The 27,527-nt window shown below is 38.9% G+C and overlaps 1 protein-coding gene across 1 annotated transcript; it reads left to right on the top strand.

The window, feature by feature from the left end:
• On the top strand, positions 1 to 27,527 carry TRAPPC11 (trafficking protein particle complex 11). The gene is made up of 28 exons (XM_009871718.1): positions 1 to 166; positions 583 to 653; positions 1,467 to 1,581; positions 5,762 to 5,861; positions 6,598 to 6,671; positions 6,892 to 6,988; positions 7,805 to 7,938; positions 8,276 to 8,423; positions 9,255 to 9,348; positions 10,541 to 10,620; positions 10,713 to 10,791; positions 10,901 to 10,955; positions 12,376 to 12,521; positions 13,605 to 13,666; positions 13,769 to 13,901; positions 14,573 to 14,703; positions 15,214 to 15,369; positions 17,473 to 17,660; positions 18,331 to 18,479; positions 19,987 to 20,108; positions 20,724 to 20,843; positions 21,195 to 21,260; positions 21,362 to 21,518; positions 22,638 to 22,746; positions 23,507 to 23,598; positions 24,478 to 24,611; positions 24,970 to 25,137; positions 26,536 to 27,527. The coding sequence occupies exons 1-28, from the start codon at positions 48 to 50 to the stop codon at positions 26,578 to 26,580; spliced, it is 3,144 nt and encodes a 1,047-aa protein (XP_009870020.1). The 5' UTR covers positions 1 to 47; the 3' UTR covers positions 26,581 to 27,527.

Genomic DNA, 27,527 nt, shown 5'->3' with positions numbered 1-27,527 from the left:
CATCCTATGAATGGTATATTCCAAAAGGAATCCTGAAGACTGGTTGGATGAACAAACACTTGAATTTGGTTCCAGCACTTGTGGTAGTGTTCTATGAACTAGACTGGGATGAGCCACAGTGGAAAGAAAAACAATCAGAATGTGCTACTCGAGTTGAAATTGTCAGGTAGAGTTTTTTCACTTGGTTCATAATGTACTGCAGGCTAATGGTAAATGTGAATTGCAAAATGCTTTTTGCATTCTAAAACACTATTTTTCATTAGACACAAATTAAGGGGATCTTGGATTTTTCTTTTTAGCATACAACTGATAGTAAAGAAACTGTTTTTAAGAGTTTATTTGTAAAAGTTACTAAAGTAAAAACAGACCCTGAAGTTTTGCTTGCTAAACTCTGCAGAATTATTCTGTTCCATCTGAACAAAAAAGGCGACATAGCCTTCTGTAGATAATGCAGCGTGCTGTTGTGTTTTAATTTTTTCCTATATAACATTCTTTCAATGCTTCCATCTGGACTGAAATCTCATTCTGATTATACGGAAATAAGAAGTGACACTTTGATGCTGTGCCATGTTTTTATTTTAGGCAAAGTTTGCAGGGAAGAAATACCAAAGTTGCTGTGGTTTTGATTCAGAAAAAAACACCGTTACCTCCAGGTACTGAAAAACTCAATGCTTAGTTGTGGTGATTCCCCTTTTTGTGAGGCCTGGTGGGCTGAGCTGACTATCATTTGTTAAATTGTCTGCAATTCTTAATCTAATGTCATCTGCATTGTGGCTGCAGGTAGGTGGACAGATGGAAAGAGTGGTCAGGGAAGTTGACACTAAAAATTTGATACTTTCATTCTTCTGCTGCTTAAGTTCATCTTTTGATGCACAGTATCAGAAGTGGTTTGCCAGTGTTGTACAGATTACATGTCTCCTTGTAAGCAGGTTGCATTTTGAACCTTCCTTGAGATCAAGAAAAGCTGTAAAAGCAGTGGCAACTTACAGGAAGGTTATATGGTATCTACAGAAGCCTTTTAGTTTAACTCAGTTGTAACCAGTAAAATTTTGGTGTCAAGTGAAGCTGTGAAGTGTGATACGTTATAACCTTATATTTCTGTAGAGCTGCCGTTTCAGCTGTAGCTGCATACCTTCTAGCATCTGGCAAACTGGTTTTTGGTGTCTGTTTTTGCTTTTTCTCTACCTGTTATATAAGTTTATCTTTTCTGGATGCTATTGTGTTTCTAAGGACACAGGATATTTAAGTCTATGTGAGAGATGAAAAGGTCACGTCATACTCGTAGGTTGTTGCTAGCTCAGCCACTTCTGCAAAGTTTCTGCAGTGTTTTGCTGTGTGAAGCATGTAGTACTCTGAAAGAAGGAAAAAACATGGTGTTTCCATACCTTGTACTGGTCAGGCTTTTAGAGCTAGTTTAACACTGTGACCTGCACACTCCTTACTTCTGCTTCCCTTCACTTCACTAGGGGAAGATGTTATCGCGTCGGAGAGGGCAGCGGCTTTATGTAATGCCTGTGACCTTTCTGGAAAATCCCTCTTCGTGCTTCCACACACTGATCATCTTGTTGGTTATATTATAAGGTAAGTGACAATAAACCACTTTTACTGTTTGCTAATCAATATTTTGCTCTATTTGCTGGTCATGGATCTGTTCACATGACACCAGGGCTGCTGGCAACACATGGGGTACCCCTGTCCTATAGCAGGAAAATGCTTTTTGCACAGGAATTATCAGGGCTCATTGAAAGGGTTTTAAGCTAGATTTGACGGGGCAGAAGGATAAAACTAGGCTCACTAGAGATAAGCCTGGGGGCAGCATGCCAGTGTTTGAGGCATGGTGTGCTAGGTCCTTTGGTCTGCTGTCTTGGTAGAGGCAGAAGATGGAGATCCATGTGACGGCAAAGACACAAGAATTAGTGCTGTGTCAGAAACCACTGAAGCACCTGAGAGCGGTCACGTGGGAGTTAGGGCATCCCACCCCAAAAAGGAGGTGGGATCAATAGTCCAGCTGAGGTGTATGGGCAACAAACAGGAGTTGCTGGAAGCCCTTGTGCGGCAGGAAAAGCAGTACAGTTGCCATCACAGAAACGTGGTGGGATGACTCCACAACTGGAGTGCTGCGCTGGATGCTGATAAACTCTTCAGGAGGAACGGACAAGGAAGAGGAGGTGGTGGGTAGCCCTGTGTGTAAGGGAGTGTTTTGATTGTCTAAAGCTTAATGGTAGTGATGATAGGGTTGAGTGTTTATGGGTAAGATTTCAGGGGAAAGGCCAAAAAGGCAGATAGCATGGTGGGAGTCTGTTGCACACTGCCCAACCAGGATGAAGAGGCAGATGATGTATTCCACAAGCAGATAAGTCTCATGATCCCTAGCCTTATCCTTGCAAAGGAGTTTAACTGACCAGATGTCTGCTGGAAATGCAATACAGCAGAGAGAAAACAGTCCAGGAGGGTCCTGGAGTGTGTGGAAGAGAGCTTCCTCACACAGCTGGTGAGCAAGTCTACTGGGGAAGGCACCCACTGGATCTGTTCTTTGTGAACAGGGAGGGACTTTTGGGTGTGTGACGGTTGGAGGCTGTCTGGGGCAAAGCAATCATGAAATGCTAGAGTTTTTGATTCTTGGAGAAGTGAGGAGAAGAGTCAGCAGAGCTACTTCTTTGGATTTCTGGAGGGCAGACTTTGGCCTGTTTAAGAGACTGCTTGACAAGAGTTCCTTGGGAGGCAGTCCTGAAGGGCAAAGAGGTCCAAGAAGGCTGGATGGAAATTTTAAAGGTGCAGGAGCAGACAGTCCCCATGTGCTGGAAGGTGAGCCAGCAGGGAAGACCACTGGCCTGGCTGAGCAGAGAGCTTTGGCTAGAACTTGGAGGGGGCAAGGAGGAAGAAAAAAGTTTATGACCTTTGGAAGAAGGAGCAGGCCACTCAAGAGGTCTACAAGGATGTTGTGAGGCTATGCGGGGGGGAAATAAGAAGGGCCAAAGCCCAACTAAAACTTCATCTGGCTACTGCCATGAAAGACAATAAAAATGTTTCTAAAAATTCATTAATATCAAAAGGAGGGCTAAGGAGAATCTTCATCCTTTACTGGAGGTTGGGGGAGACATACTGGCAAAGGATGAGGAAAAGGCTGAGGTACTTTTTTTGCCTTGGTCTTTAGTAGTAAGACCAATTGTTCTCTGGGTGTCCAGCCCCCCGAGTTGGAAGACAGGGATGGGGAGCAGAATGAAGCTCCTATAATCCCGGGGAAAATGGTTAATGACCTGCCACACTCCTTACAGATGCATGAGTCTGTGGGGCCAGATGAGATCCACCCAAGGGTAGAGAGAGCTGGTGGAAGTGCTCACCAGCAGTTATGGCTAACTGGGGAGGTCTCAGTTGCTTGGAGGTTAGTAAATGTGACACCCATCTTCTACAAGAAGGGCCAGAAGGAGCGTCTGGGAAACTACAGGCCTGTCAGTGCCAGCGAACATCATGGAACAGATTGTCTTGAGTGCCATCCCATGGCACATCCAGGACAGCCAGGTGATGAAGCCTGGTCAGCATGTGTTTATGAAAGGCAGGTCCTGCTTGATGAACCTGGTTGCCTTCTATGACAAGGTGGCCTGCTTGGTGAATGAGAGAAAGGCTGTAGATGTTGTCTACTTGAACTTTACTAAAGTCTTTTACACAGTTTACTGCAGCATTCTCCTGGAGAAACTCACTGCTCGTGGCTTGGGCAGGTGTGCTCTTCACTCGGTGAAAACCTGGCTGGATGGCCAGTTCCAAAGAGTGGTGGTGAACAGAGCTAAATCCAGTTGGTGGCTGGTCACAAGTGGTGTTGCCCAGGGCTCATATTGGGGCCAGTTCTGTTTAATGTCGTTATCAGTGATCTGGATGAGGGGACTGAGTGCACCCTCAGTAAGTTTGCAGATGCTGTGGAGCTGGGTGGGAGTGTTGATCTGCTTGAGCTCAGGAAGGCTCTGCAGAGGGGTCTGGACAGGCTGGATCGATGGGCTGAGACCAATTGTATGAGTTTCAACAAGGCCACAGGCTGGGTCCTGCCCTTAGGTCACAACAACCCCAGGCAACACTACAGGCTTGGGGAAGAGGAATTGGGAAGCTGCCTGGCAGGAAAGAACCTGGGAGTGCTGGTTGCCAGTTGGCTGAACATGAGTCAGCAGTGTGCCTGGGTGGCCATGAAGGTTAACGGCATCCTGGCCTGTATCACAAGTAGTGTGGCCAGCAGGACAAGGGAAGGGATTGTCACCCTGTAGTCTTCACTGATGAGGCCACACATCAAATCCTGTGTTCAGTTTTGGGCCCCTCACTACAAGAGGTGCTGGAGTGTGTCCAAAGAAGGGCAAGGAAGCTGGTGAAGGATCTAGAGCACAAGTCTTATGAGGAGTGAATGAAGGAATGGGGGCTCTTTAGCCTGCAGAAAGGGAGTCTGAGGGGAGACCTTATTGCTCTCTACAGCTGCCTTAAAGGAGCTTGTAGTGAGGTGAGTGTTGGTCTCTTCTCCCAGGGAACTAGCGATAGGACAAGAGGAAATGGCCTCAAGTTTTGCCAGGGCAGGTTTGGATATGAGAAAATATTTCTTCACCAAAAGTGTTGTCAAACATTGAAAGAAACTGCCCAGGGAACTGGTTGAGTTGCCACTCCTGGAAGTGTTAAAAAGACCAGCAATGAATATTTTATCTGTTCAGTGGAATTCTTCAGGTTATTCTGCAACCTGATGAATTTCACACAACTCTTCTTTCTCTGTGAGGTTGACTAATGAGTGTCAGAGAAGTTGCTTTTGAAGAAACATTGTTAGATATCCCAAGACATTCCTTTACTCACGTCAAGTAGAGACAAAGTGGGCTTTTCTGTCTCTATAGTGATTTTTGCCTTGCTGGTTCTAAATAATTTTCCCTGCAAATGTTTTGTAAGGTGTGACTCTGTATTAGAAGGTCTGAGTTTTTTTCCACCCTACACTTGCTGGCTGTCTTTTTCTACTTATGCTAAGTGGCATTTATCTGGTTGCAAATATTATGTCTGTTGTTTTTTGTGTTTCTTGTGCTTTCTGTTTTAATATTTACAGGGAATACAGCTTCAGATAATTTATGAAGGCTTTTAAAAAACAGAACAGGGAAAGGAAGACAGTCTTCTATAGACCTAAAAAGGTCTCAAACTAAGGCAAATCATGGTTTATTAAAATTACTTTTAATTTTTTCCAGATATGCTCAGGGAGAGGAGGGGTCATGGTCTAAGAGACTAATTCTTTCTCTTACCCTCCTGTTTATTTATAAATAGTGTGATTCTCAACATAAATCAGTGGTGTTACTGTTCCCATGCTGCTTGCAAACAGCTACTAGATTTGATCAAAAGAACACTTACTTCTAGTTGTTTGTATTTTGCTCAGTGCTAAAGAGGGAATGCGTACTGCATGTTAACCAATGCCAGCCTTTGCAAATGGCACAGAGTTGCAAATGTCTCCAAGTTTGTGAAGATAAGGCTATATTAGTATGGGTTAATTAGCTCTTCATGCACATTTGAAAAAAAAAAAAAGCTCTTGAATCCACTTGTTCTGCTTTGTGCTACCACTACATAAGGTTTTCTGTGAAGGGTTTTTGTCTGCAGACTCTTAACCTGTGTAGTAACTTACAGAAGAGTTTAGTAATACCTCAAGCTGATTTGACAATCCCAAAACAAGCATGATTAAGAGTAACTTACTCTGCAGAAGTTCAGAATTTCTTTTTCTGTGGGAGAAACTTAGTGAAACTTCTGGGCAACTTTGTTGCAGGTTGGAAAATGCTTTCTATGAGCATGCACAGACTTACTATTACACAGAAATACGAAGAGTTAAATCTCATAAGGAGTTCTTGAACAAAACCACTCACCAGGTAATGTTACCCTATTTTTGAAATACCAGGCAAGTTATATTGCATGTTAAAACACAAAAATAAAGGGATTTTGTTGCATAAGCATTTTTATACCCCTCCCTTCCAAGTTGGGCTGCCTTCTCTCAGTGCAGAAAGTAAATCTGCGTTTATTTTCTGTGACTTAAACTTTGATTTTGTTTGGTTTTGTTCTTATGTTTGTGTTCCTCACATCTTCCTTAGAGGAAGACTTGCAGCACAAAAATGAGGTTCTCGAAAAAGGTTTTAAATATATGGCTTAACCTGTTTGAATGTAGTATCTTAACAGATTGTAGGAAGTGTTTCCCTTGGACATTTAGAACTTCGCGCTGCACTTAATTTGGCTTTTTAAGTTCTGCTTTTCAAATTGTTTTAGATATATAGTCAGGCATGCAATGCTCTGTTGCGATTGCCAGCTTCCCGCTCTTGGAATTGGTGACCTCTGGGCCAGCAGTCGATGCTGCTGACGTAAAGATTTTTGGGGTGTTACCAAGCCTCTCCCCTGTTCCAGGGTAAAAGGCTTGGAATAGATTCTACCTGTTGAAAGATCACTGCTGCGTCACGGTGCCTGAGAGAACTGTTAGGAAACAGTTGCATAGTTGGTTTTTCAAGTCAACTGCTATGTTATGTAAACCTCTGAAATTATCACCTCTCTCTGCTTTGTTGGGTAACAGGTGTGTTCAGGTGTTTGTGAATGACGTACACTGGTTGTGTTTTGCAGCTTTTATTTGTTAGACACCAGTTCAAAATAGCATTCTTCAGTGAGCTGAAACAGGATACGCAGAATGCTCTCAAGTAAGACTCATGTAATCTTCCCTCACCCCTTCCACCCCCAATTACTGCTAAGGCATAAACTATGACAAATGCTTCCCTGAATGCAAAACTATTTAAATGTGTATGTAAGGGGTGAGTTCTTCACTGGGAAGAACACTCTGGCTATTCTGCTGGTGGCAATCACTTTCTGAAATGTTATTATCTTGCATGATTTAATTATAATTTAAGTGTTCCTGCTTAGAAATTACAGAACTGCCTATAATCTTGTGCATGAGTTGAGGGCTCATGAAACAAACATGCTGGAAATCAAGACCATGGCAGGATTTATAAACTACAAGGTAACAAGTTTACTTCTAATCTTCAACAAGCTTTAATTTATATAAATAAAAAAAAAGTTGATAGTTGATGCATCTTTAGCATGTAAAAGATTTAGAAGTTCCATTTTATATTGCTTTTAAGGAAATGAATTAGAAACAGCTATCATTGGAATACCGATTACACTCAGACTTGCAAAGTCTTCTGAATTCCACACAAAATAAAGATCCTTTGCTGAAGTTTGAGAGTGTCTTGAAGGACTGAATTTCATCTGAGATGCAGTCATCTGAAATCCTAGACTCTTAAACTTGCTGTGCAAAGGGAGTGAAAACAAGGGTTGTTTGTTCCTTGAATATTTTTATCTTCTTGCAAAACTTAATCCAGTATAATTCAGTTATGATGTGTTAGGTGGAGGAAAGTAACTTCTAAAGAATTGGACCATACCTTTGTGGTATTTTGGGGACTTTAAGGTAAAACAAAACTATCCTGCCATTTACAACGATCCTGGAGTTGAACTCCATCAAATTCCATTTTCAGACTGCAGGCTTCAAAGGTAATGTTCTTCCTAGTGGCTCTGCAGTTCTGTCTTGAATTTGACTTTGAGTTTTCTGCTCCTCCACTGATGACGTGGGGGAGAAGAAGGGGAAATAGAACATTTGAAGAAGTAGAGAACTACATGGTTTCACATGTAGCACATTCTGATTTACATCTACTTTTCTCCGTCTGTTTTCTATGCTGTTTGATCTGTTTAGAAATCTGTAAAACTAGTTATTTATTTTTTTAAAGCTAATCCTTAGGAGCCTAACAGTTATTTTTCCTCTTACTTTGTTGTCTTCTAGATCTGTCGCCTCTGTTTTCAGCATAATACTCCACTGGATGCAATTGCTCAGTTCAGGAAACATATTGACTTGTGCAAGAAAAAAATAGGAAGTGCAGAACTGGCTTTTGAGCATGCTGCCTGGATGTCTAAACAGTATGTTTTTGCTTAGTAATGTTTCTGGCTTAGTTCTTATATAACCTTGTGGGATTCCCTGTTTAACTTGTCTAGGCAAGATGCAAATCTAGAGCTCTTTAGCTAAGAAAGATACACCAGATCTGTATGCTATTACTCTGTTTTGCCTTGAGTATTGACCACCTTTCTCTGAGAACAAACAGGGTATGACACACAAATGCAGCCATAAAACTTAGATGCAAAACTTCAGAGAAGTATCATCTGTCTTAAGACTACCTAGAAGTTTTAATTAAAATACACTTTTCAGTTCAAATTGCTATTCTGTACATCATCTTGATTATGAATTCTATTTTAATAGGTTTCAGGCTTTTGGTGACTTGTTTGATGAAGCGATTAAGCTGGGATTGACAGCAATTCAAACTCAGAATCCAGGTTTCTATTACCAGCAGGCAGCTTACTATGCACAGGAACGGAAACAACTAGCAAGTATGCTTTGTAACCATGATGTAAGTTGGAAAGGGAGAAAATGCTTTGCAAGTAAACAGATTGTGCATCAGCTAATGCTCTAGTCTCAAATCATTGTGGGATGATCTGCAATACGTGCTAATGAAATCCAAGAAGAGGATATGTGTTTTTTCTGATGCTTACTAATATTACAAGTATTTATGTATTGGAAAAATTACTCCAGAGCAACTGTGTTGGTGCTTACTTTGCTACAGATAATGCTGATGTGTTTAAGACATTTATTTTTTTTAAAAGTATACTTTTGACATCTCTGGATTCTTGAAAACTTACTGTTTTGGTTTTTCCAGTATATTTCTTTATACATGCACTGTATCTGGTGACTTGCAGGAATCAGAGAAACAAGAGTTTTAGTATTTGAGGGGGGAGCTGTTGATTTGGGTATTTTGACACTTGCCCGGCAGGAAGGATTGCACAGAAATTCAAACTCCGCAGTCAGTTAAACAGACGTGCTAATTACATGCAGCTACTCTCCAACGACATGTCCCAATTATTTTAAAATATCATTGTTCCTATTGTTGCTATTTATTTGTTATTCTTGGATTATCTTGTTAGGAACTAGTTTTAAAAATGATTACCCAGTTATTCTTTAACAGTGTTTGAGATAAATGAAGGTGAATGAAGTAGGATGTCGGACTGGATAAGAAATATTTAAATGTTTGTTTTTCCTCAAGTACTATTTTTATACAGGTGGCCAGAAAGGTTATGATTTAAAACAAATAACTTTTTATGTGCATTGGCGCATCAAATCACTTTAAATGCTTTAAAATGAAACGTGAACCCTTTTCTTATGACTGTATTGGCTGATTTTGCAGCCCTCTGTGATATACCCCAATCCGGATCCACTGGAAACACAAACTGGAGTGCTTGACTTCTATGGGCAAAGGCCGTGGCGGCAGGGAATATTAAGTACGTTTCTGTGTCTTGTATCTGTGGTGTTTGGACAAATATTTGTAGCTGCTGCTGCTCCTGCCAGCTGAGGTAGTAGACATCAGCATGTAATCCCTTTTCCACCGGGACAGATGCAGGGCTGGGACCTCACCGTCCTGAAGCTCTGCTGCTGCTCGTGTGCTGTGTGTGTTGCTGCCTGTAAGTGGCGTGGTGCAGGAGGGCGGTGGTGAAATGCGCTCCCGGAGGGCAAGTTGGAGAACTCGATAGAGCACAAGTAACCGTGTCCCTGAATGCAATTGTTAAAATTCCTCCTGCCATCCCTGCTGTATCTTGTCAGCTGTAGGCAGGAACTTTGACGACTTTTGTCCATCTCGGAGCTTGCTGGATTGAGAAGGTACAACAAAAAGATTTTAATCTAAGAAAGGAATTTGTAGTTTTCCTGTTGAGGATGTTTTCTTGGAAATTCAGACTTTGAATGCATAGCTTTGAGCTATGTGTGAATACACATGCAGTTCTGAGATCTTTGTTGTTGACTGGGGTTTTACTTCCCTTTCTCCATCTCTGTTTGGTCTCCTTTATTTTCTGCTTATACTTTGGGCTTTGCCAGTTTATCACTGCCCTCCTCTGCAGACTGTATTTCATTTACTGTAAATACAATACACCTTTTATCTTTTAAGTGTTACTGTTTTAAAATTAGTTAGAATCTGCTGCCAAGGTTAAACAGTTTAAGAAGAAAAGAAACTTTGATTGTTAATATACTCAAATTTTTTGGCTCCATCAAAAGTTTATAACCTTTTAAAGCCCTTTACAGTTCATCTTATGTTAGCGTTCTCTACTTCTAGAGAAACATAGATTTGAACCCTTACCTGAGATCATATAGGAAAAGGGCTACAAACTTGTCTTAACATACAGGCTTTAAATGTTAATAGATGCAGCCTGAAGACTAGGTTGTTTTACTGTAGTTTGCTGGTTTGGAGTGTCTTCAGATAATTTCTTTTAAACAAAAGGCAAGATACATGTTCCAGAATTTCACTTCTAGAACATGGAGGGTGTTCTTAAAGTGATATATTTCTCTCCTAGGCAAAAGAATGTTTAAGAGTCTGAGTGTGCTTGAGTTGGAGCTTGCATTGCATATGGCTCACCAAATGAATCATTCTCCTTGGCCCTGGACAAAATTCTAGTTTCACGGATTTTTCATTGTCTTATGCAGGTTTTGATCTTTCTGATCCTGAAAAGGAGAAGATGGGGATTTTATCCCTACAGTTGAAAGAGAAAAATGTCCTTCACTCGGTAAGTTTTATTCTGCACAAAAAGAATATGTTTTCTAATGGTATCCTGATGTTTACACATATAATAATATTAGCAATGGTTTTATCTGTTAGGAACTAATAATCACTTTGTTGAGTAATGCTGTTGCACAGTTCAAGAAATACAAATGCCCAAGAATGAAGAGTCACTTGAGTGAGTATAGATTATGAGATGCTTTTATTTTTTAAAATATTTTTTTGAAACTTTTAGTATTGATCTGAAACACGTTTATTTTGTGTTGTTTTTGTTTTCTTTTAATCAGTGGTTCAAATGGGAGAGGAATATTACTACGCTAAAGATTATGCCAAGGCTTTGAAGTGAGTACTATCCGTGTTTTTTTTTCTTTCACATGCTAGTCTTCTCACTAAGACCCCTTATTGCTGTGGAATAATCTTGGAAGCTCATCTAAGATGCCTCTTGTTACCCGGATTTGATCGAAGCACAAGCTTTGGAGTCTGTGAACTCCACTTATCACATCTCTTTTGCTTTCTTTAATTTAAGTCAGTTATTAGAGTAGAAAAACTTTCGGTTGTGAGCTGTGAGGTTTACCTTATTGAATAAATATTATTTATTTCTAGCTCACTCACTGAGTGTGCTCTCTCAAGTGAGTTCTGAAACTCATGTGCTATTGCATTGAGAATATAGTTACATTTAATTACAGACTTTGTAGTTAAAAAATTCAAAAAAAATATGGAAAAGTAGCTGAATTTAATTTTTGTTTGTACACCAGGACTCAGCAAAGAGAATTATTTTTATTGGTGTAGTTCTTCTGCTGTTAATGACTACAGAAATAGAAAAGCTTAGGGCTGAGGTACAGCTACCGTCTTTTTCTGAAGGATGTGTCTTATGCTTACTTTCTTTGCTTTGTATTTTTAAGGGGAAACAGAGTGAAAGTTGTGTTAAGTAGGAGTCCCACACTGTTTTCGTTAATTAGGTTTCAAAGATGACATATTGTAAAGGGAGTGTGTTTGAGGTAGGAGAGATCTGTTTATGGTTGTTGCTACCTGACTGGAAGCTACATGGAGGAGAAGATAGACTAGGATAAGCAGATCATTTTGTAGCAAGCCTAATATTTATATGAACAAGCATTTCTTATTAAAATTTAGGTAGATTTTTCTAAAGTAGGCAGAAACTCTTGTCTTGAAATGTGGAACAGAGTTTTAAAAAAAACCCTGCTTCTCTGCTTTGCTATTAGTAGCAAACATTGCTCAGTATTAAAACAATACTAAGGTGTGCAGCTTTGCCTGATAAGGATTGATGTATGTGTTGTTTCTGGATATTTGAAGCCCTTGAAGGGAGCAGGGGATAGGAGGTAGAAGGAAAAAAGAGACATCTCAGTTTAAGGAACGTTCAAAACCTTGGATTTGGAAGGGGATATTATTAGGATGTTTCAATTTGGTTTTCTTAAAACTTCCCTCATATTTAATAGTTAAGGTATTTTTAGTGCAGTGCTGGGCTAAGACTCTTATGTCAAGTTACTACTTTATGTGAAGACAAGTGAGTTCCTGGTGTTCTCTCGTGAAATCTATTCTACTCTGAAATTGAAAATTGTTTCTTTACAGTAATTTCATGCTGTTTTAAATAAATCATTGCCACATGTGAACAGTAGATTTGACTTTAATCTAGTATTTGTATTAGTTAAGGTGAAGTTTGTATTAATGATACCAAATAAATGCAAACTTCTAAAAATATTGGTGAGTAAAACTTGTTTTTTCTCTCAATTTTACTGTGTTGCAGGCTCTTGGATTATGTCATGTGTGAATACCGCAGTGAAGGATGGTGGACGCTCCTCACTTCCATATTGACGACAGCTCTCAAATGTTCATATCTGATGGCCCAGCTACGGGATTATATAACGTACTCTTTAGAGCTACTGGGCAGAGGTATACTTCTAAGAAATATACTTGGCCTATGCAAAAAAAATATATTACATACATTTGCAAGCCTGACAAACCATTGTCACAGTGCTCGCAGTACTTCAGACAATTTGACTACAAAATAACCGTGGCTGTGTTTGAATTTTTACTGTCTTTTTTTTGTGTGCTGGAAGTTGACTTTTCTTGCTCTTCTATTTTAAAATTCACTGCGTTCAAATAGACAGTGTCAGGATAACTGAGGCATTGAGCTTCATTTAAGACTATTGAGACAATGTAACAGAAACTTCCTGAGCTTTGGGATGAAAGAAGAATTGTAATATAAGTAAAGGGGAAAAACATTTTTCCTAGTAAGTAACAAAGCCAGCACAAACTTTCTGGACTTTAAAATCCCGCATGTGCTTCTCAGATTCTTTTACTAGTACTCTGAGGACGAAATATGCGTGTGGTAAGTTTTTAGGGTAAAAATGTGACATAGAGTGACTGCACAGTAATAGTGCAAGCACTCTGCTTAGTATAACATCTGTTACTTGGCGTTGCAGAAATAATCCTTCTGTGCCCAGAATTAATAAGTAATACCACTATTAGGGTAGGTGTGGTAAAGATGGTTTTTGCATCTTCCGTTAGCTAGCTGGGCTACTTTGCATTGTATTAAAGAACAGCCAATGAGGGAAAGCCACCTTTCTTCATCTTGCCTTTTCTAGTTCTTGTTTCTAATATTATCTGAGCTTGCCTCTTTGCATATTCCAGACTTGTCTACTGTTTGTTTCGATTTTAAACATAAGTAACAAGAAGGTAGAGGCATTATTGTCGTGGAGTTTTCCTCCAATAATTTGTGACAAGCTTGTCCAACCAAAAAATGTTTTTTTTGGTTCCAGTGGAAGTGAGAGAAAACACTTAAAATGGAGCAAGTTCTGAAAACTGAATGAGTCCTTCATTACTGGTAGATGGATGTCAGAATTTTTTCCTCCTAGAATGTGTTTTTTGGAAGATACTTTTTATTTTAAACTTTAAAAAAAAAAAATAGTTTCCTTTAGATTGTAAGAGGACTTGCTTCTGTCTTGTAATCTTTGTTTTTGTTCTGTTTGCCAGCATCTACTCTTAAAGAAGATCAGAAATCTCGAATAGAAAAAAATCTGATAAAAGTTCTAATGGTAAGTGGCAAAACTCCCATTACACTTTTTAATAATCTTAGGAGTGGTCAATTTCTGGTAACCTTATTTTAATGTTATTTGTAATCTTCTATCTGGATACAGAACGAAAGCCCTGATCCTGAACCTGATTGTGATGCTGCTGCAGTGAAAGCATCACAAAAATTGTGGGCTGACCGTGTTTCCTTGGCAGGCAGTAATATTTTTACAATAGAAGTCCAAGATTTTATACCATTTGGTAAGTAGGAAAGCAAATTTACACCAGAATATGAATTTTGATGTAGCTATATCCTGAAAATAACTAATTATGGAAAAAAAAAAGTATATGATAGTCCAGCAACACTGAACTTCTAGTTTTAGCACTGCTCTGTTCTTCATCTAGATAAAAAAATTAAGATAAGAAGTCATGAGAGAAGCCAGGGATCTCTTATCCCTGATATGGATTAATAAAGAGGAATCTCTTGCTTTTTTGAAAGACTTCTGTCCCTCTGGTGTCCTTTGAAGGAGGATTCTGAGAAAAGAGGCCAGAATGTGTGCCAAATAATACTCCCCATAGAAAGGGGGCATGTGTGAACATGATGGAAAAAAGTGTGCCTAAGTGTACAGGTTTATTTGTTTTGTTTTTTTCTGCTGGATGTCTGTCTCTCTTCTCCTTTGCAAAGGTTTCAGACAAGTGCTGAAAAGTGGCTTTCTGTGTCAGTAGCCAAATCTGTCCCACTCGTACCAAAATTTGTCCCCTCAAACCAAAGTTTTAAGAGTATACACAGCAATCCTTACCACAATTATTTCAAGAGTGTGTTTCTGGAATTGAATATTTGTGGATTGTATTTAACACCTACTTCTTCTTGTTTCCTTTTTCTGTCTTTTTTTTCCTTTTTTCCTTTTTTTTCTTTTTTCATTGAATTCCAGTGCAATGCAAAGCAAAATTTCTTGCTCCTAGTTTTCATGTTGATGTTCCTGTGCAGTTTGATGTATACTTGAGAGCTGATTGTCCTCATCCTATCAGGTTTTCTAAGCTCTGCATCAGTTTCAATAATCAGGTAACTATGTCCTATCTATATCTGACCTAGTGATAGAAGCTTATCATCAGAATGGAATAATATCTGCTAGTGATTTTTAACATAAAAAACCCTCAAAAGTTCTTTTTCAAAAATTACAGTAATACTTAAACTGGTGAAGTGTCTTTGCTTTTTGCATTATCTAATGCTTTTGACAAGTATATTAACAAAACTCCCAAATGCAGTTTGGTTAGTTATCATAACTTTGTTTTCCTGTGAAGCTCTCTAAAGTTTCAGGAAGGTTCATTTTAATGTCTTATTTTTTCTTAGTGTTCTTGCATGAAATTGCATTAATATAATGGGTATCATGCATCCAATAATTGCATTGTAATTACTTGCTAAGTGTAACTTCATTAGTGTGAAAAGTAGCAAGAACCCATATAGTTTGATCCAGTAACATAGAGTCTTAATATTTGCTATGCTGGCATTACTCCAAAGATGTGTGAAGTCTGAATTTATCAACATTTTTTTCCCACCATTCTTCTGTTGCAGGATTACAACCAATACTGTGTGGTGGAAGAAGCGTATCAAAGAAGTGATATTCTGGAACAGTCATCACAAGGAACAATGTGCTTAGTCCCTGGCAAAACAAGAAAGTTCACTTTCAAATTTGTTGCAAAAACTGAAGATGTAGGAAAGAAGATTGAGGTTTGACAGTTTTACACCTTTCTTACTGATGTTTCCAAAGAGCTCAAAACTGCCTCTAATCTGGCACCAGTTGCTAATGTCACTGCAGTTCCTAATGTTTAGATTCTTTAAACTGAGTACCAAGAACAAGAGTAAACTTTTACTGACAAAACAAAATCAAAAAATTGTCACAGAAACTTGAGTAGTATTTCAGATTAGAGAGTGTCTCTTTTTGTTGTGTATGGTTTTTGTTATTTTGTTTGTTTGTTTTTTAAATGAGAGGGATATGGTATAGCACTATAAGAGGCTGGGAAACTACAAAATACTGCACTGCACACATAAGCAAGGATACTTTTCCCACCACTGTTGGATTAAATGAAATCCTGGAGTGGTGAGGTGTCTTCAGTCTATAAAGATGCCAGAAGGTTTTTGGCGTTAGAAATCTTTATTGTGCCCACATACGTTGGAAAACTTCAGTTACAAGAAAACGTATGTGAACCTTTTGGAATTTCATGGTGTTCTGCATTAATTTGTCATAAAATATGATATAACCATCATCTAAGTCAAGAGTATTGACAAATATAATGTGCCTAAAATAATGTGAAAACAATTCTGATCCTCCATGTCTTTTTTGAACATGCTCATTCAACATTCCAAGTGCTAGTGGAAAAAGTAAGTGAACCCTTGGAATCTGCAACTGGTTGACTCCCCCTTGCAGCAATAACCTCAACCAGGTGCTTCCTGTGGCTGTGGGTCAGAGCTGCCCAGCGTTCTGGAGGGATTTCAGCCCATTCTTCCTGGCACAACTGCTTTAGCTCTGTCCTGTTCTTTGGATGTCTCATGCATATGGCTCTTTTCAAGTCATTCCAGAGCATCTGTGTTGGGTTGAGGTCTAGGCTCTGACTTGGCCTCTCCAAAAGGTGGATTTTGTTTTCTCTGAAGCCATTCTGCTGTGGACTTGCTCTAGTGTTTTGGGTCATTGTCCTGTTGCATCACCCAATGTCTCCAGAGTTTCAGGTGACGTACAGACATTCTCACATTATCCTGAAGAATTTTTTGATACACTTGTGAATTCATCTTCCCTTCAATGACTGCAAGCTGGCCAGGCCCTGATGCAGCAAAGCAGGCCCAAATCATGATGTTTCCTTCACCATACTTTATGGTTGGGATGATGTGTTCTTGATGATATGCAGTGCCCTTTTTACGCCAGATATAATGCTGCGTTTTCTTTCCAAACAGTTCAATTCTTGTTTCATGAGTCCACAAAACATTTCGCCAATACCACTGTGGAGTGTCACTGGGCTCTTTCACAAACTTCAGGTGTGCAGCAATGTTCTTTGTAGTAAGCAGCCGCTTCCGTTGTGGTGTCCCCCCTGCCATAGGCGCCCTGCTCAGTCAGTGTAGACTCATGAACACAGATGTCAGCCAGTTCCAATGATGCCTTCAACTCTATGGCTGTCACTTGGGGTTGTTTCTTTTACCTCATTGATGAATCTTTGTTGTGCTCTTGGGGCCATTTTGACTGGGTGCCCACTTCTTGGTAGAGTAGCCACAGTCCCAAAGTGTCTCCATTTGTAGATTGTTTGCCTACATGTAGGCTGGTGAATTTCTAAAGTCTTTACAATCGCTTTGTAATTCTTTCTAGCTTTATTCTTCATTGTAGGTCCTCTGAAAGCTGTTTTTGGCGAGGCACAGCTCACATAAGCATACATCTTGTGCAGAGCAAACTCAGAAAGTTTGAGTAGTTTTTATGAGTCAGTGTAGCTCTAGTCCACACCTCCAAACTCATTTTCTTAACAAGACTCCAGGTTAACCTGGCTCCGATTAGCTTTTTTTCAGGTCAACTCAAGGGTTCACTTACTTTTTCCACTAGTATTTTGAATGTTGAATGAGTGTGTTCAACAAAGACCTGGAGGATCAGAATTGTTTTCACATTATTTTAGGCACGTTATATTTGTCAATATTCTTGACTTAGATGATGGTTATATCATATTTTATGACAAATTAATGCAGAACACCATGAAATTCCAAAAGGTTCACATACTTCTTCTATAACTGTATATTCTTAGAGTAGGTGATCTGAAGACAAAGTTATAAGTACGACTTTGAATTTGTGTCTGTCAGATCACCTCTGTGGATTTGATCCTGGGAAGCGAGTCTGGCCGGTGTGTGATTCTGAACTGGCGTGGAGGAGGTGGAGATGCTGCTTCATCTCAAGAAGCGTTGCAGGCAGCACGTTCCTTCAGGCGAAGACCTAAGCTTCCAGATAATGAAGTGCACTGGGACAGTTTGACTATTCAGGCAAGCACTATGTGAGTAAAAACTTGAAAATGTGTGTCATATGTCCTTATGAGTCTCCTGTGCAGTCTCAGTCGCTCTGCCTAAACAGGAAAGACTTGTTGGGACTTCTTTAATATGAGCTTTTTAATAGGTCTCTGCTTAACTGGGGTTGAGATAGGTACTTTCTTAATTATTTAAGACCTTTGAGTCTTCAGATAGCTAGAAGTAGAGAAAAAACTTGTCTTGATCCCTGAGCTTGCTTAAGTGTGCTTTAACTCTGTCCTTCACCTGAGTTTTGCTAGGCGGATTTTCCACGGATTTTTATGCAGACTAGGAGGTGTTATTGTTCTCTTACAAAAGCCGTCACATAAAGAAAGACTCCCTAAGCAACCGTATTTAAAAGTGATTATTAATAAATAGGTTAAGTGTTCAAAAGAGTTCAGTCTATTTGCTGTTAGTGGGGTGCTTTTCTCTTTCCTGGCAGAACACTTGAGCCATTAGTGCTTATTACCAGGATTCCAAACTGCTTTTTATAGAATTGTTCTCATCATGTTGCTTTTCAGGAATCTTCCACCTGCTAGGTGAAGAGACCATCAATTGTCAGAACTCTGCTAAAAAATAGGCTGGTTTAATCTCCTTCAAATTAGGCATAAAAACTTGTTATTTAAGAACCATACAGTAAGTGAGTCTTTTCTCTTAAAGGATTATTTCCAGAGTGCCAAATATTTCTGTTCAGCTTCGTCATGAACCTCCTGCCCTGACTAATGAAATGTATTGTTTGATTGTGACCATCCAGTCACACGAGGATACAGTGGCCAAAGATGTTAAACTCACAGCAGGTTTGAAGCCAGGTATTTGGGGTTATTTTCTTTTAATCTAGCTCTCTCCTAACCAACTCCTTCTTCTTTATGCAACGCAAGGAGATAAGTAAATTCCTCTCCTGCAGTAGTTAACAGTCAAACCAAAGTGAAGGCTGGGAATGGTGAGATACTAGTGCTAAGAATAAGAGCTGACGGACTCATTAAGTTATAGCTGTCTTAGGCACTGCTTGTGTTTATGTGGATATTTTCAAAAGACAAGTCTTTATAAGTTTGAAAGCAAACAAATGTGGAAGGCTTATTTTCTTATTCCTTCCTAGCCGTATACTTAATTTGCTCATAACTAAATTTTTCTTTTCCCGACATCTAGATCTTTTTCTTGCTGAGATGAAAGCATTGGACAGTGCTAGATAAATGTTTTCGAAGTATAGTCTTTGGGTTTTCTCCGACTCCCACTTTTATTTTGCTCTGCCTTGGGTAGTTTGGTTTGGTTTTTAAACCCTGTGAAATTTGAGGAGTGGTGGTGAACTGACACAGTATTCCTTTGAATGGGCAAGAAAAAATGCAAATATTGTAGGTCTAAGTCCTAATTAGCTGTATGTATTTATTGCTGACAGTTTTCAGTATGTGAAGTCCATACCTATTTGTAGCAATTATCCTGAAAGGCAAAGATATTTTTAAGTCAATAGCACGTAGGGTGCACTGTGTGCTGCGTACTCTGCAATAGAACCATGTTCTCTATACAGTTGTATGGTTCATTAAAGTCGATGGAATGTTCTTTAAAATTATTTAATTGGGTATTCGGACTTGGCTTCTAAAGCAGTGTTTAATAGTTGGTCTTGATTTTTATCTATTTTCCCTGCTACGAATGATATGCAAGGTCAAAGTGGGCTTGCTGATTAGATTAAAAGAACAATTGAAATGTGGCATTTCATTTAAACGGAAGGTGATATATTTTCCACAGTTAAAACTTTTTGGCAAGATGTGACTTGTTTTACTTTGAAAATTATCCCACATGATTGCAGTAATGCCATTATTCTAGGCAACTTCTGACTGAACAATTGTGTCATTTAACATCTGTACATTTTGATCGTTTTTTATGTATTTTCAATGCAAAATTGGAAGAGCAATTTTGAAAATATGTGAAATCATTAAGCTACGCTTTTGAGAAAAGGAGAATCACAGAGCAGTGAAACTTCCTTTTGATTTCACATAGAGTAACAAGAAAAACTTGGATCATGTAATCATGTTGCATCTTTTGTATGTATGGAACACATTTAGGTATGATTTCGATTTTTGACAGTGGATTGGTTTGTTTGTGTTTTCCCTGGGCTAAGTAGATGAAACAAACATCACAGGATGTGAACCCTCGAACTTTAAGGAATTGTCAAATCTATCCTCTGCCGACACGTTTGAAAGATTCCCTCAAATGAACGGTTAATTCCTCATGCATTACTTCTCAAGATGAATATCTTAGTTATTGCTTCCGTGCTTTGGTAATGTAAACCTGTGTGGATACGAAGTCTGTTTTTAACCCTAGGGCAAGATGCCAACCTGACTCAGAAAACTCAGGTGACTCTTCGTGCAACAGATGCATGTGATGACTCCTTTCCTGCACTGCTGCCTGATATCCCTGTAGGAGACTTGCAACCTGGGGAAAAGGTGAAGGCTTAAAACTTGCTTTCCACAGCACGCTTAAGTAAATGGGGATCAACTAATAAAAGACTCACAAAAGAACTTAGTTTATTTTCACATATCTGAACCGATAAATGAAATACTTATGCCATATTTTACCTATTGTTTGCTTGTAGTTTAAAGTTTCTTTAGCTTGATCTGTTTCTAGACTGAATTTGGGAATAAGGTATATTCTGGGATTGATGGTAGAGCTGAGAGATAAGAAATAAAATAAGGAGGCTAATCTCCACTGTTAATTACGTGCACTCCATAATGGACAGTAGCTAATAGTAGTCAGTAAGTGTGATTCAGCGTGGCAGGGGATGAAATATGCGGATGTTGCACCAAACTGAAATTGTGACTAGCAAATCAGAAGTTGGATATATCATTACACAGTAATGGTTCTTTTCTTGTACTGTTAAGTAACAGACAAGCACCAGTAGCAAAGCAACTGGGGCTGTGCTACTCTCATTAATTCTTTGTGGTCAAAATAATACCCACTCTACCATTGCCTTCTTGGACCAAGTAAGTTTTGGACAGCTCTAGACCTAATTGAGATAATTGAGGTGTAGCTTAGCTCATACTGTGTCCTTTATTTTGCAGCTGGAAAAAACTATATACATTCGTTGTGGAACAGTTGGTGCAAGAATGTTTCTGGTTTATGTTTCTTATTTAATCAGCGCTGTTGTCGAGGGGAAGGAAATCCTCTGCAAGTGTCACCGGGTAAGATGTAAAGATGCACCAGTTGCTGGAGATACATTCATAAAATGTAGGAAATATTCTCAATCTGAAGGCCATAATTCCAAGAGTCTTGGCCTTTCTAACTGATAGAAGAAATGCTAAATCAGCAGTATGGTAGCCCAATTTAGGGTGAGCAGTTTCATAAGAGAAGGTTTCTCTATTTATTCTTAAGTACCTTAAAGATACATTCTGCCCTGAAGGAACACTTAAGCTAAAATGATGATTGAAAGTAACTTTACATTAGTAACCTTTGATATCAGTAGCGAGATCTGAAACTGAATATGACTTTCCCCCCCACCCCGCTTCTTCGCACCTGTTTTGTTACCTATACAGGATGAAACTGTAACCATAGAAACAGTGTTTCCTTTTGATGTTGCTGTCAAATTTGTCTCCACAAAGGTACGTGTTTGAAACGTTGATCTCTTTTAATCTTGCGCCCCTTTGCAATGGTTGCGCCCAGTTTAGTCAGAAATAGCCAGGTCTTGTGTCTGTCTTGACAGCTGGAGCACTTGGACAGAATATTTGCAGATATACCATTTTTACTGATGACAGACATCCTGAGTGCCTCTCCTTGGCCTCTCACTATCGTAACCAGCCAGCTACAGCTGGCAGCTTCCATGACCCCAGTGGATCAACTGGAATCCTATGTGGAGAATGGTAAGTTTTCTTAGATTGTGCTCTCTGTTGTGAGGAGGATACTTTTTGCATAAGTTAGGAGTAAGAAAAGGGAATGTTTTAAACAGCATTTGCTTATCGAACTCTAAATAGAAGAAAGCTGTTTGATACGACAGTTGCTTACTGGAACACAATTTAGATGACAGTATGCTCTGAAATGTAGTTCTTCTTCACTAGATTGAGTAGACAGACTTGAATGATAGATGATAAATAAAATTCTAAATATAACAGATGTAAGGGAAAGCACCTGAAAGTACTTCTGCTATGCAACTTCTTAGATATCTGTATGAAAAGATACTCAATAATTTCCAGTGTTTATGAACTGCGTATACTTTCTGGAATGCAAATACCTGATAGAGGCAGCATCCAAAGGCTAAACTGATCCATGCTCATGATTACAGTCATGAAACTGAAAAATGTGAAGTTAGGCAGGGTAGGCTATAAAGAACAGTTAGAAATAACCCATTTCTTTTAATACTAACACAGTTTGGGAATTTATCATTACATTTAAGTAAATTTACATTTACTTAAGTGTAAAAAAAAATCTTAAAGATTTTGACCTTTAAGAGTTCAGTATGTTAGCTTTAAAAGGTCCTTTTATTTTTAGTTCATTCAGATGGAGGGAAAAAACAGAAAGAAAACAAAAGTGAAAACTCAAAGCCAGTAGATTTTTCTTGTGTTTCTCTCCCCCATCTCTCCTCTGTTTTGGTGAGACAACTGTGTGTGTTTGCTTTCATTTTAAAACATCAAAGACATCTTACACTGATGTTTTGGAATTTGCCATGGGAGAAGTGTAGAGTTTGAATCGGAGTTATTTTGCCTTTTTTGTGCATTAACTCTAAATTTGCTTGTTCTGTGTGTCCATGAAAGATCTCATAATGCTGTTCAGCAACTAAACTGTCATGTATTGGTATATGTCTCACCTTTATGTATTGGTATACTTCACAATCTTTATTGAATCTGTATATTATGGAGGTATAGTTTGCAAAGCACTTCAGAGGCCCTTCTCACTGAGTGCTTGTTTGTGTCATTGCATTTTTAGATTTGGTAGCTTCTGCAGTAATAATTATGCTTTGATTTTAAACAAAATCTTGCTGATAGTTGTTTTACAGACAGGTGAGAGTGCCAGTGAGTGCTTTTGCCTTCGATGTCCTCCAGCTGCTAATGCTAGTGGAGTGGCAACTGGATGTTATATCATTTCCTGGAAGAGGTAGGTATCTTCTGGCCTGCATGGGGAGAGGAAAGAAGCGTGTTTGGTTTTAGGGATGATGGTGAGTTGGGTTGGGCTGTTTTGGAGGGGATTGCTGTTGGTGTTGTTTTGAGGGGATTTTTTTTTTTTTTTTTTTTTTTTTAAAAAAATTTTTATTTATTTATTTTGGATCTTCCAGTAGCAAGCCCTGTCTAGACTTTGGACCTTACTAATTACTGCTTAGCCCATTAGACTTTTGAATAAATAATTATTTCACTTAAGAGATAAATATTATATGGTTGTAGTTTTAAAATTGCGTAAAGCTTTCTTCTTTGTGAGATCCTGGGTCAATTACAGGGCTATTCTGTCACCTTCCCCTCCCTGTTTTCACCAGTCATTAAATATTTCTCTTGAGAAGCCAAGTCAAAGAAATAGTTTTGTGATAGAAACAAACTTTTTAAATGGGAAAACTATTTTATCATCCTAGATTGTGGGTTTATGCATTCACTAAGTTTTCAAAGACAGATGTTGGGTATATCTATCTTCAAGTTTGTTTTTATTTAGTTTTGGATCTATTTAGTGTTCTTAAGTGCCTTTTGATATTTTATTTCTAAGCTATGGCACTTCTGTTGCTCACTTCAAGCAATCCTGGATAAAGATCTGGGTTTTTTCTTTCCACTGCTGAATTTACTGTAATTTTAGTTTAGCCACATAGAAGTGATGTTCTGGTGTATTCACTTCACTTGATACTTTATGTTGTAAAACTTCTTTGTTCCTGCAGAAGTTCACCTGTGGAAAGTGTACCTGTTGTTAGTACAGTCATCACTCTGCCACATGTGATTGTAGAGAGCATTCCCCTCCACGTCAATGCAGGTAATACTGATTTGTCATCATGTGTCCCAATTAGAGTTTTTAGGAATGCCAAAGCTTTACAGCATCCAGAGCTTGCATTTACTGTAACGAAAGACAGAAAACTGGTGCTGGATGTAACGGAGATGGTGAAAGACACTGTATCATGTCTTAGTTGCCTTCAAGCATTGCCCCTCTCTTACCTCGCTTCAGTTCAAGGGAAGAGCTGGAAATGTAGCTAACGTGAGTGTGTTCTCTCAAAAGCTGCCAATGGTTTGGCCTGTGTTACATGGCAGCACAGAGGCCGGAGTTACCTCTGCTGATGCTGCCTTCCCAGTAGGTTTCTCTAGACGCCTTTGGCAAGGATTGTTCCATCCGCCCACACCCTGGCTGCATCCCAGGAAAGAAACAGCCTCGAGAACTGGAGCTGCTTGCGGGCAGCTGAACTGTTTTAGGGCTTCATCTGCATAAGGACAGAGCAGGAGTGGAGAGCTGACTGAACACACAGAATTCCTAGGCTTTCCTCAGTTCAGTTTCGTTTGTACCAAGGCTCTTCCACTATCCATTTCTGTTATATTATGAAGGAGCTTCCTGACAGTAGTTGATAAGGTTTCGATAAGCTGAAAAGCACCAGCATCAGCCTAAGTGACTTCTTAGTTAGCATTCCTGGTCAGTGCTAGCAGTTGGGGCTTCTGTAACCAGATGTTGAAGAAGTGTTGTTGAACAGTTACAGTGAAGTTACATTCTATTTTTTTTTTTCTGAAAAGTCTTGTCAGAATTGCTTTAGTTACTGTATCTTTTTTTCTTCAAGCTTTTCACTGCTTTTTGCAATCAACTTACTTCGTTATGAATTGAACTTTGCAATGTATTTTGTTCTTGAAGTCATTTACTTTCTTTCCAAAGATCTGCCATCATTTGGTCGAGTCCGTGAATCCTTACCTGTCAGGTACCACCTGCATAATAAGACCAACTTAGTCCAGGATGTGGAGGTGTCAGTGGAACCCAGTGATGCCTTCATGTTCTCTGGCCTTAAACAGGTACAAAATTGTCACATCTACCAATCCTGCCAGCTGATCTGGTAGTGAAGAATATGTTGATTAGACTTGCACTGGTGTGACACACTCGTTTCTCAGATGTTTAACGTGCAGCATATGCAGTGGAAGAATGTTATGGATGCAGACTCTGTTTAAAGAAGGGCTAAAGGGAAGCCTGACTAGGAACTGTGTGTGTTTGTGGGCAGCGTGGTTCTTCAGTATAGAAGCAATACTTTAACTGGAATAGCAAAGTAGTTGCTTTCTTTCCAACTTCAGAAAGTAAACAATGTATAAACAGAACGTAAACAGAAGACTGCTTTTGGTCACAGAACTTATCTGCATTTGTGGCTCTTTTTTTAAGATCCGATTGAGAATCCTCCCTGGCACACAGCAGGAAATGTTATATAACTTCTACCCTCTGATGGCTGGATATCAGCAGTTACCATCTCTTCATGTTAACTTGCTGCGATTCCCAAACTTCACTAATCAGTTGCTCAGACGATTCATACCTACACACATCTTTGTCAAGGTAAGACTGTGAGAAGTGCCCTGTATTTCAAGGCTCCCTGTGCGGCAGCTTGCTTTTTGGGGGCTACCACCCTAGCTGTGTTCAAAGCTGTGTGCTTCTAAGCAGACTGAAATGGCCCACGTGTAATGGGGCTCCTTGCTTTGAAAAGTGTTGAGTCATGCATTTGTGCTGTCAGCCAAAATCCTTAAGAAATCTGTTTAAATGCAACAGGTATTTGGTTATGATTAGATGAACTAGCTTAATGTGCTTAGCCTGGCCCTGTTATTCTGTGTCTTACTCTGTAAAATGAGTTTTCAGTTTGTCTTGCATTTTGAGCTGAATGTAACAAAATACTTCTAATAACATAGTTGGTAGCACTTCTGAAAAAAAGTGTTTGAGCAATCCATGTGGCTAGGTTCAGAAACACTGTAACATCCCACACCTCCCTAAATGACTTCTAACACCACATTTTTTTCCAATTTGTAGGACACATTTGTAGACTGAATTAAGCAGTCTAGATTAATTTTTTTTTTCTCAAGTGGTATGAATCTGAAGACAGTTCAGTCATGTAATAAAAAATATATCACAGGCTTCTTTTGACTTTTGAAGAATCATTTAAATCCAGTTGCCCAAAACAAGGCTTTCTTGTTCCACTGCTGTTGGCTCCAAAATATTGTGTTCACTTTTTACTCAGACTTTTAGCAAGCAAGGAGCCTGAAGAGTTTGTTTATTTGACTTAAGGTGGACTTGTTCAGACATCTGTAATCCTGTTTCCAGGAAACAGATTTGGCATTCTTTCAGTTTTGTTTTAGCCAAAAGAGATAGGCAGAACTTACTTTTTGCATATGCTGTCAGTCAGTGGCTCTTCTAGATCAGTTATCAAGAAGTCCTCCTAAGTCAATACAGAAGGGTTTGTTTTTTTTTTTTTCTTCCTCAAAAGCATGTGTTCTTAATGCTTTTGTGGAATCTCTTAAGCTTCAGAATTCTTTGCTTTGCTTTGCAGTTGTCAGGACCTCAAAAAAACTCATTGTAAGGATGCCTTTTTCTCTTAACTTCCTCTGCGCTCTCTCCCATCTCTAGTGAGTCTGGTTAAAATTCCTCTCATTCCTGTTTTATGCATTGATAATTATCAGCTCCCTGTGCTGGGCAGTTAAGGAGCTGAGGCCTCTACTAAGCCCTCACTGGGCCAGACCAAAGTCTCTGGATGGCCTCCATGTCTGTGCTACTATTGGAAACTATTAGGAGTAAGGATAGGTGTAACTCTACACTTTTGTACTAGAGCTACATTGATCAGCACAATGTATTGCAAAGCAAGTTTTGTTAACAGCCTCATGTGGTGGGTTTTTTTTGTTGTTGTTATTTGTTTGGGATTTGCATTGTTTCTGGGTTTTTTAATTCTCTGCCTTTATTTTCTTAAAGCCTCAAGGTCGCCAAGCAGATGATAACTCGATTGCAGCTGCATAACTTTGAGACCTGTACCTCTGCACTTAAAAGAAAGTGGGATGTTGCACAGAACATGTAAAGCTCACTTTGGAAACGTGGCTTTGATCAAACCATAAGAATTAAACTTCATTTTTAAATTGCAAATCTTGGCAGAACTAAAGTTTTAAAAAAACCCTAGTTTTTCGTAGACTTTATTTAAGGAATGAACGTATGGGGAAAACTTGGTGCTTTATTTAACAGGAACGTTCTTTTGACTTTGAATGTTAAACTCTGAAGTGTTATTGAGGCATATTATATGTCCTGAGTATTTAAGTGAAGAAATGTTAATTCGTTTGACCAAAACCAAAATATGTTTTCATAATTAACAGTAAGTTGAAGTGCAAAGTTTGTACTTACTATTAAAGATTTACAACATTGAAAATTTTCATCCTTTACAGAAATTTGTTCTGTGCTACCTGTGTTGAGGACAGAACAGGGTGTGAGGTAGCACAGTAAACTACAAATGGTTAGATTGTACTGTTGGAATTGAGTGGTTTACTAGTTCTTTAAAACCATAAATCTAAAAGGCGCTATTTCTCCTGGGGAACCACACTTGCAGATTTGAATTCAGCAGCTAGTCTAATGAGCAGAGAGATTCGCTGGTAACAGTTGGACTATCCAACCTGAAGACGATAGGATTTTGGATTGTTTTTACACACACACACAGCTTCCAGATTGAAGATATGTCTTGGTCATCACCTGCTGTGTGAATTTGAAAAACGGACATCCTACTATTGTACAGCTCTGGATGAACTGGTGTTTAAAATACAGTAAATCATGTGTGTATATATTTATATATATATATAAAAATGCATTGTGAAACCTTCAGTTAACTTTCTAAATAATTACATTTTGATTGCTTGGGAAATACCTTATTTATTGTCAAAGTGGAGTTCTAATAAACAGCTTGTAACAGAGTACTTCTGAAA

Source organism: Apaloderma vittatum, unplaced genomic scaffold (assembly GCF_000703405.1).
Source record: "Apaloderma vittatum isolate BGI_N311 unplaced genomic scaffold, ASM70340v1 scaffold10296, whole genome shotgun sequence".
Taxonomy (NCBI): Eukaryota; Metazoa; Chordata; class Aves; order Trogoniformes; family Trogonidae; genus Apaloderma; species Apaloderma vittatum.
This window is presented reverse-complemented; position numbering and strand designations above follow the sequence as displayed.

Coding starts and splice junctions, on each gene's coding strand:
- TRAPPC11 (XM_009871718.1), top strand. CDS start 48: ATGAACAAACACTTGAATTTGGTTCCAGCACTTGTGGTAGTGTTCTAT. Junction 13,902..14,572: donor CCAAGATTTTATACCATTTG/GTAAGTAGGAAA, acceptor ATTGAATTCCAG/TGCAATGCAAAGCAAAATTT. Junction 22,747..23,506: donor TATATCATTTCCTGGAAGAG/GTAGGTATCTTC, acceptor TTGTTCCTGCAG/AAGTTCACCTGTGGAAAGTG.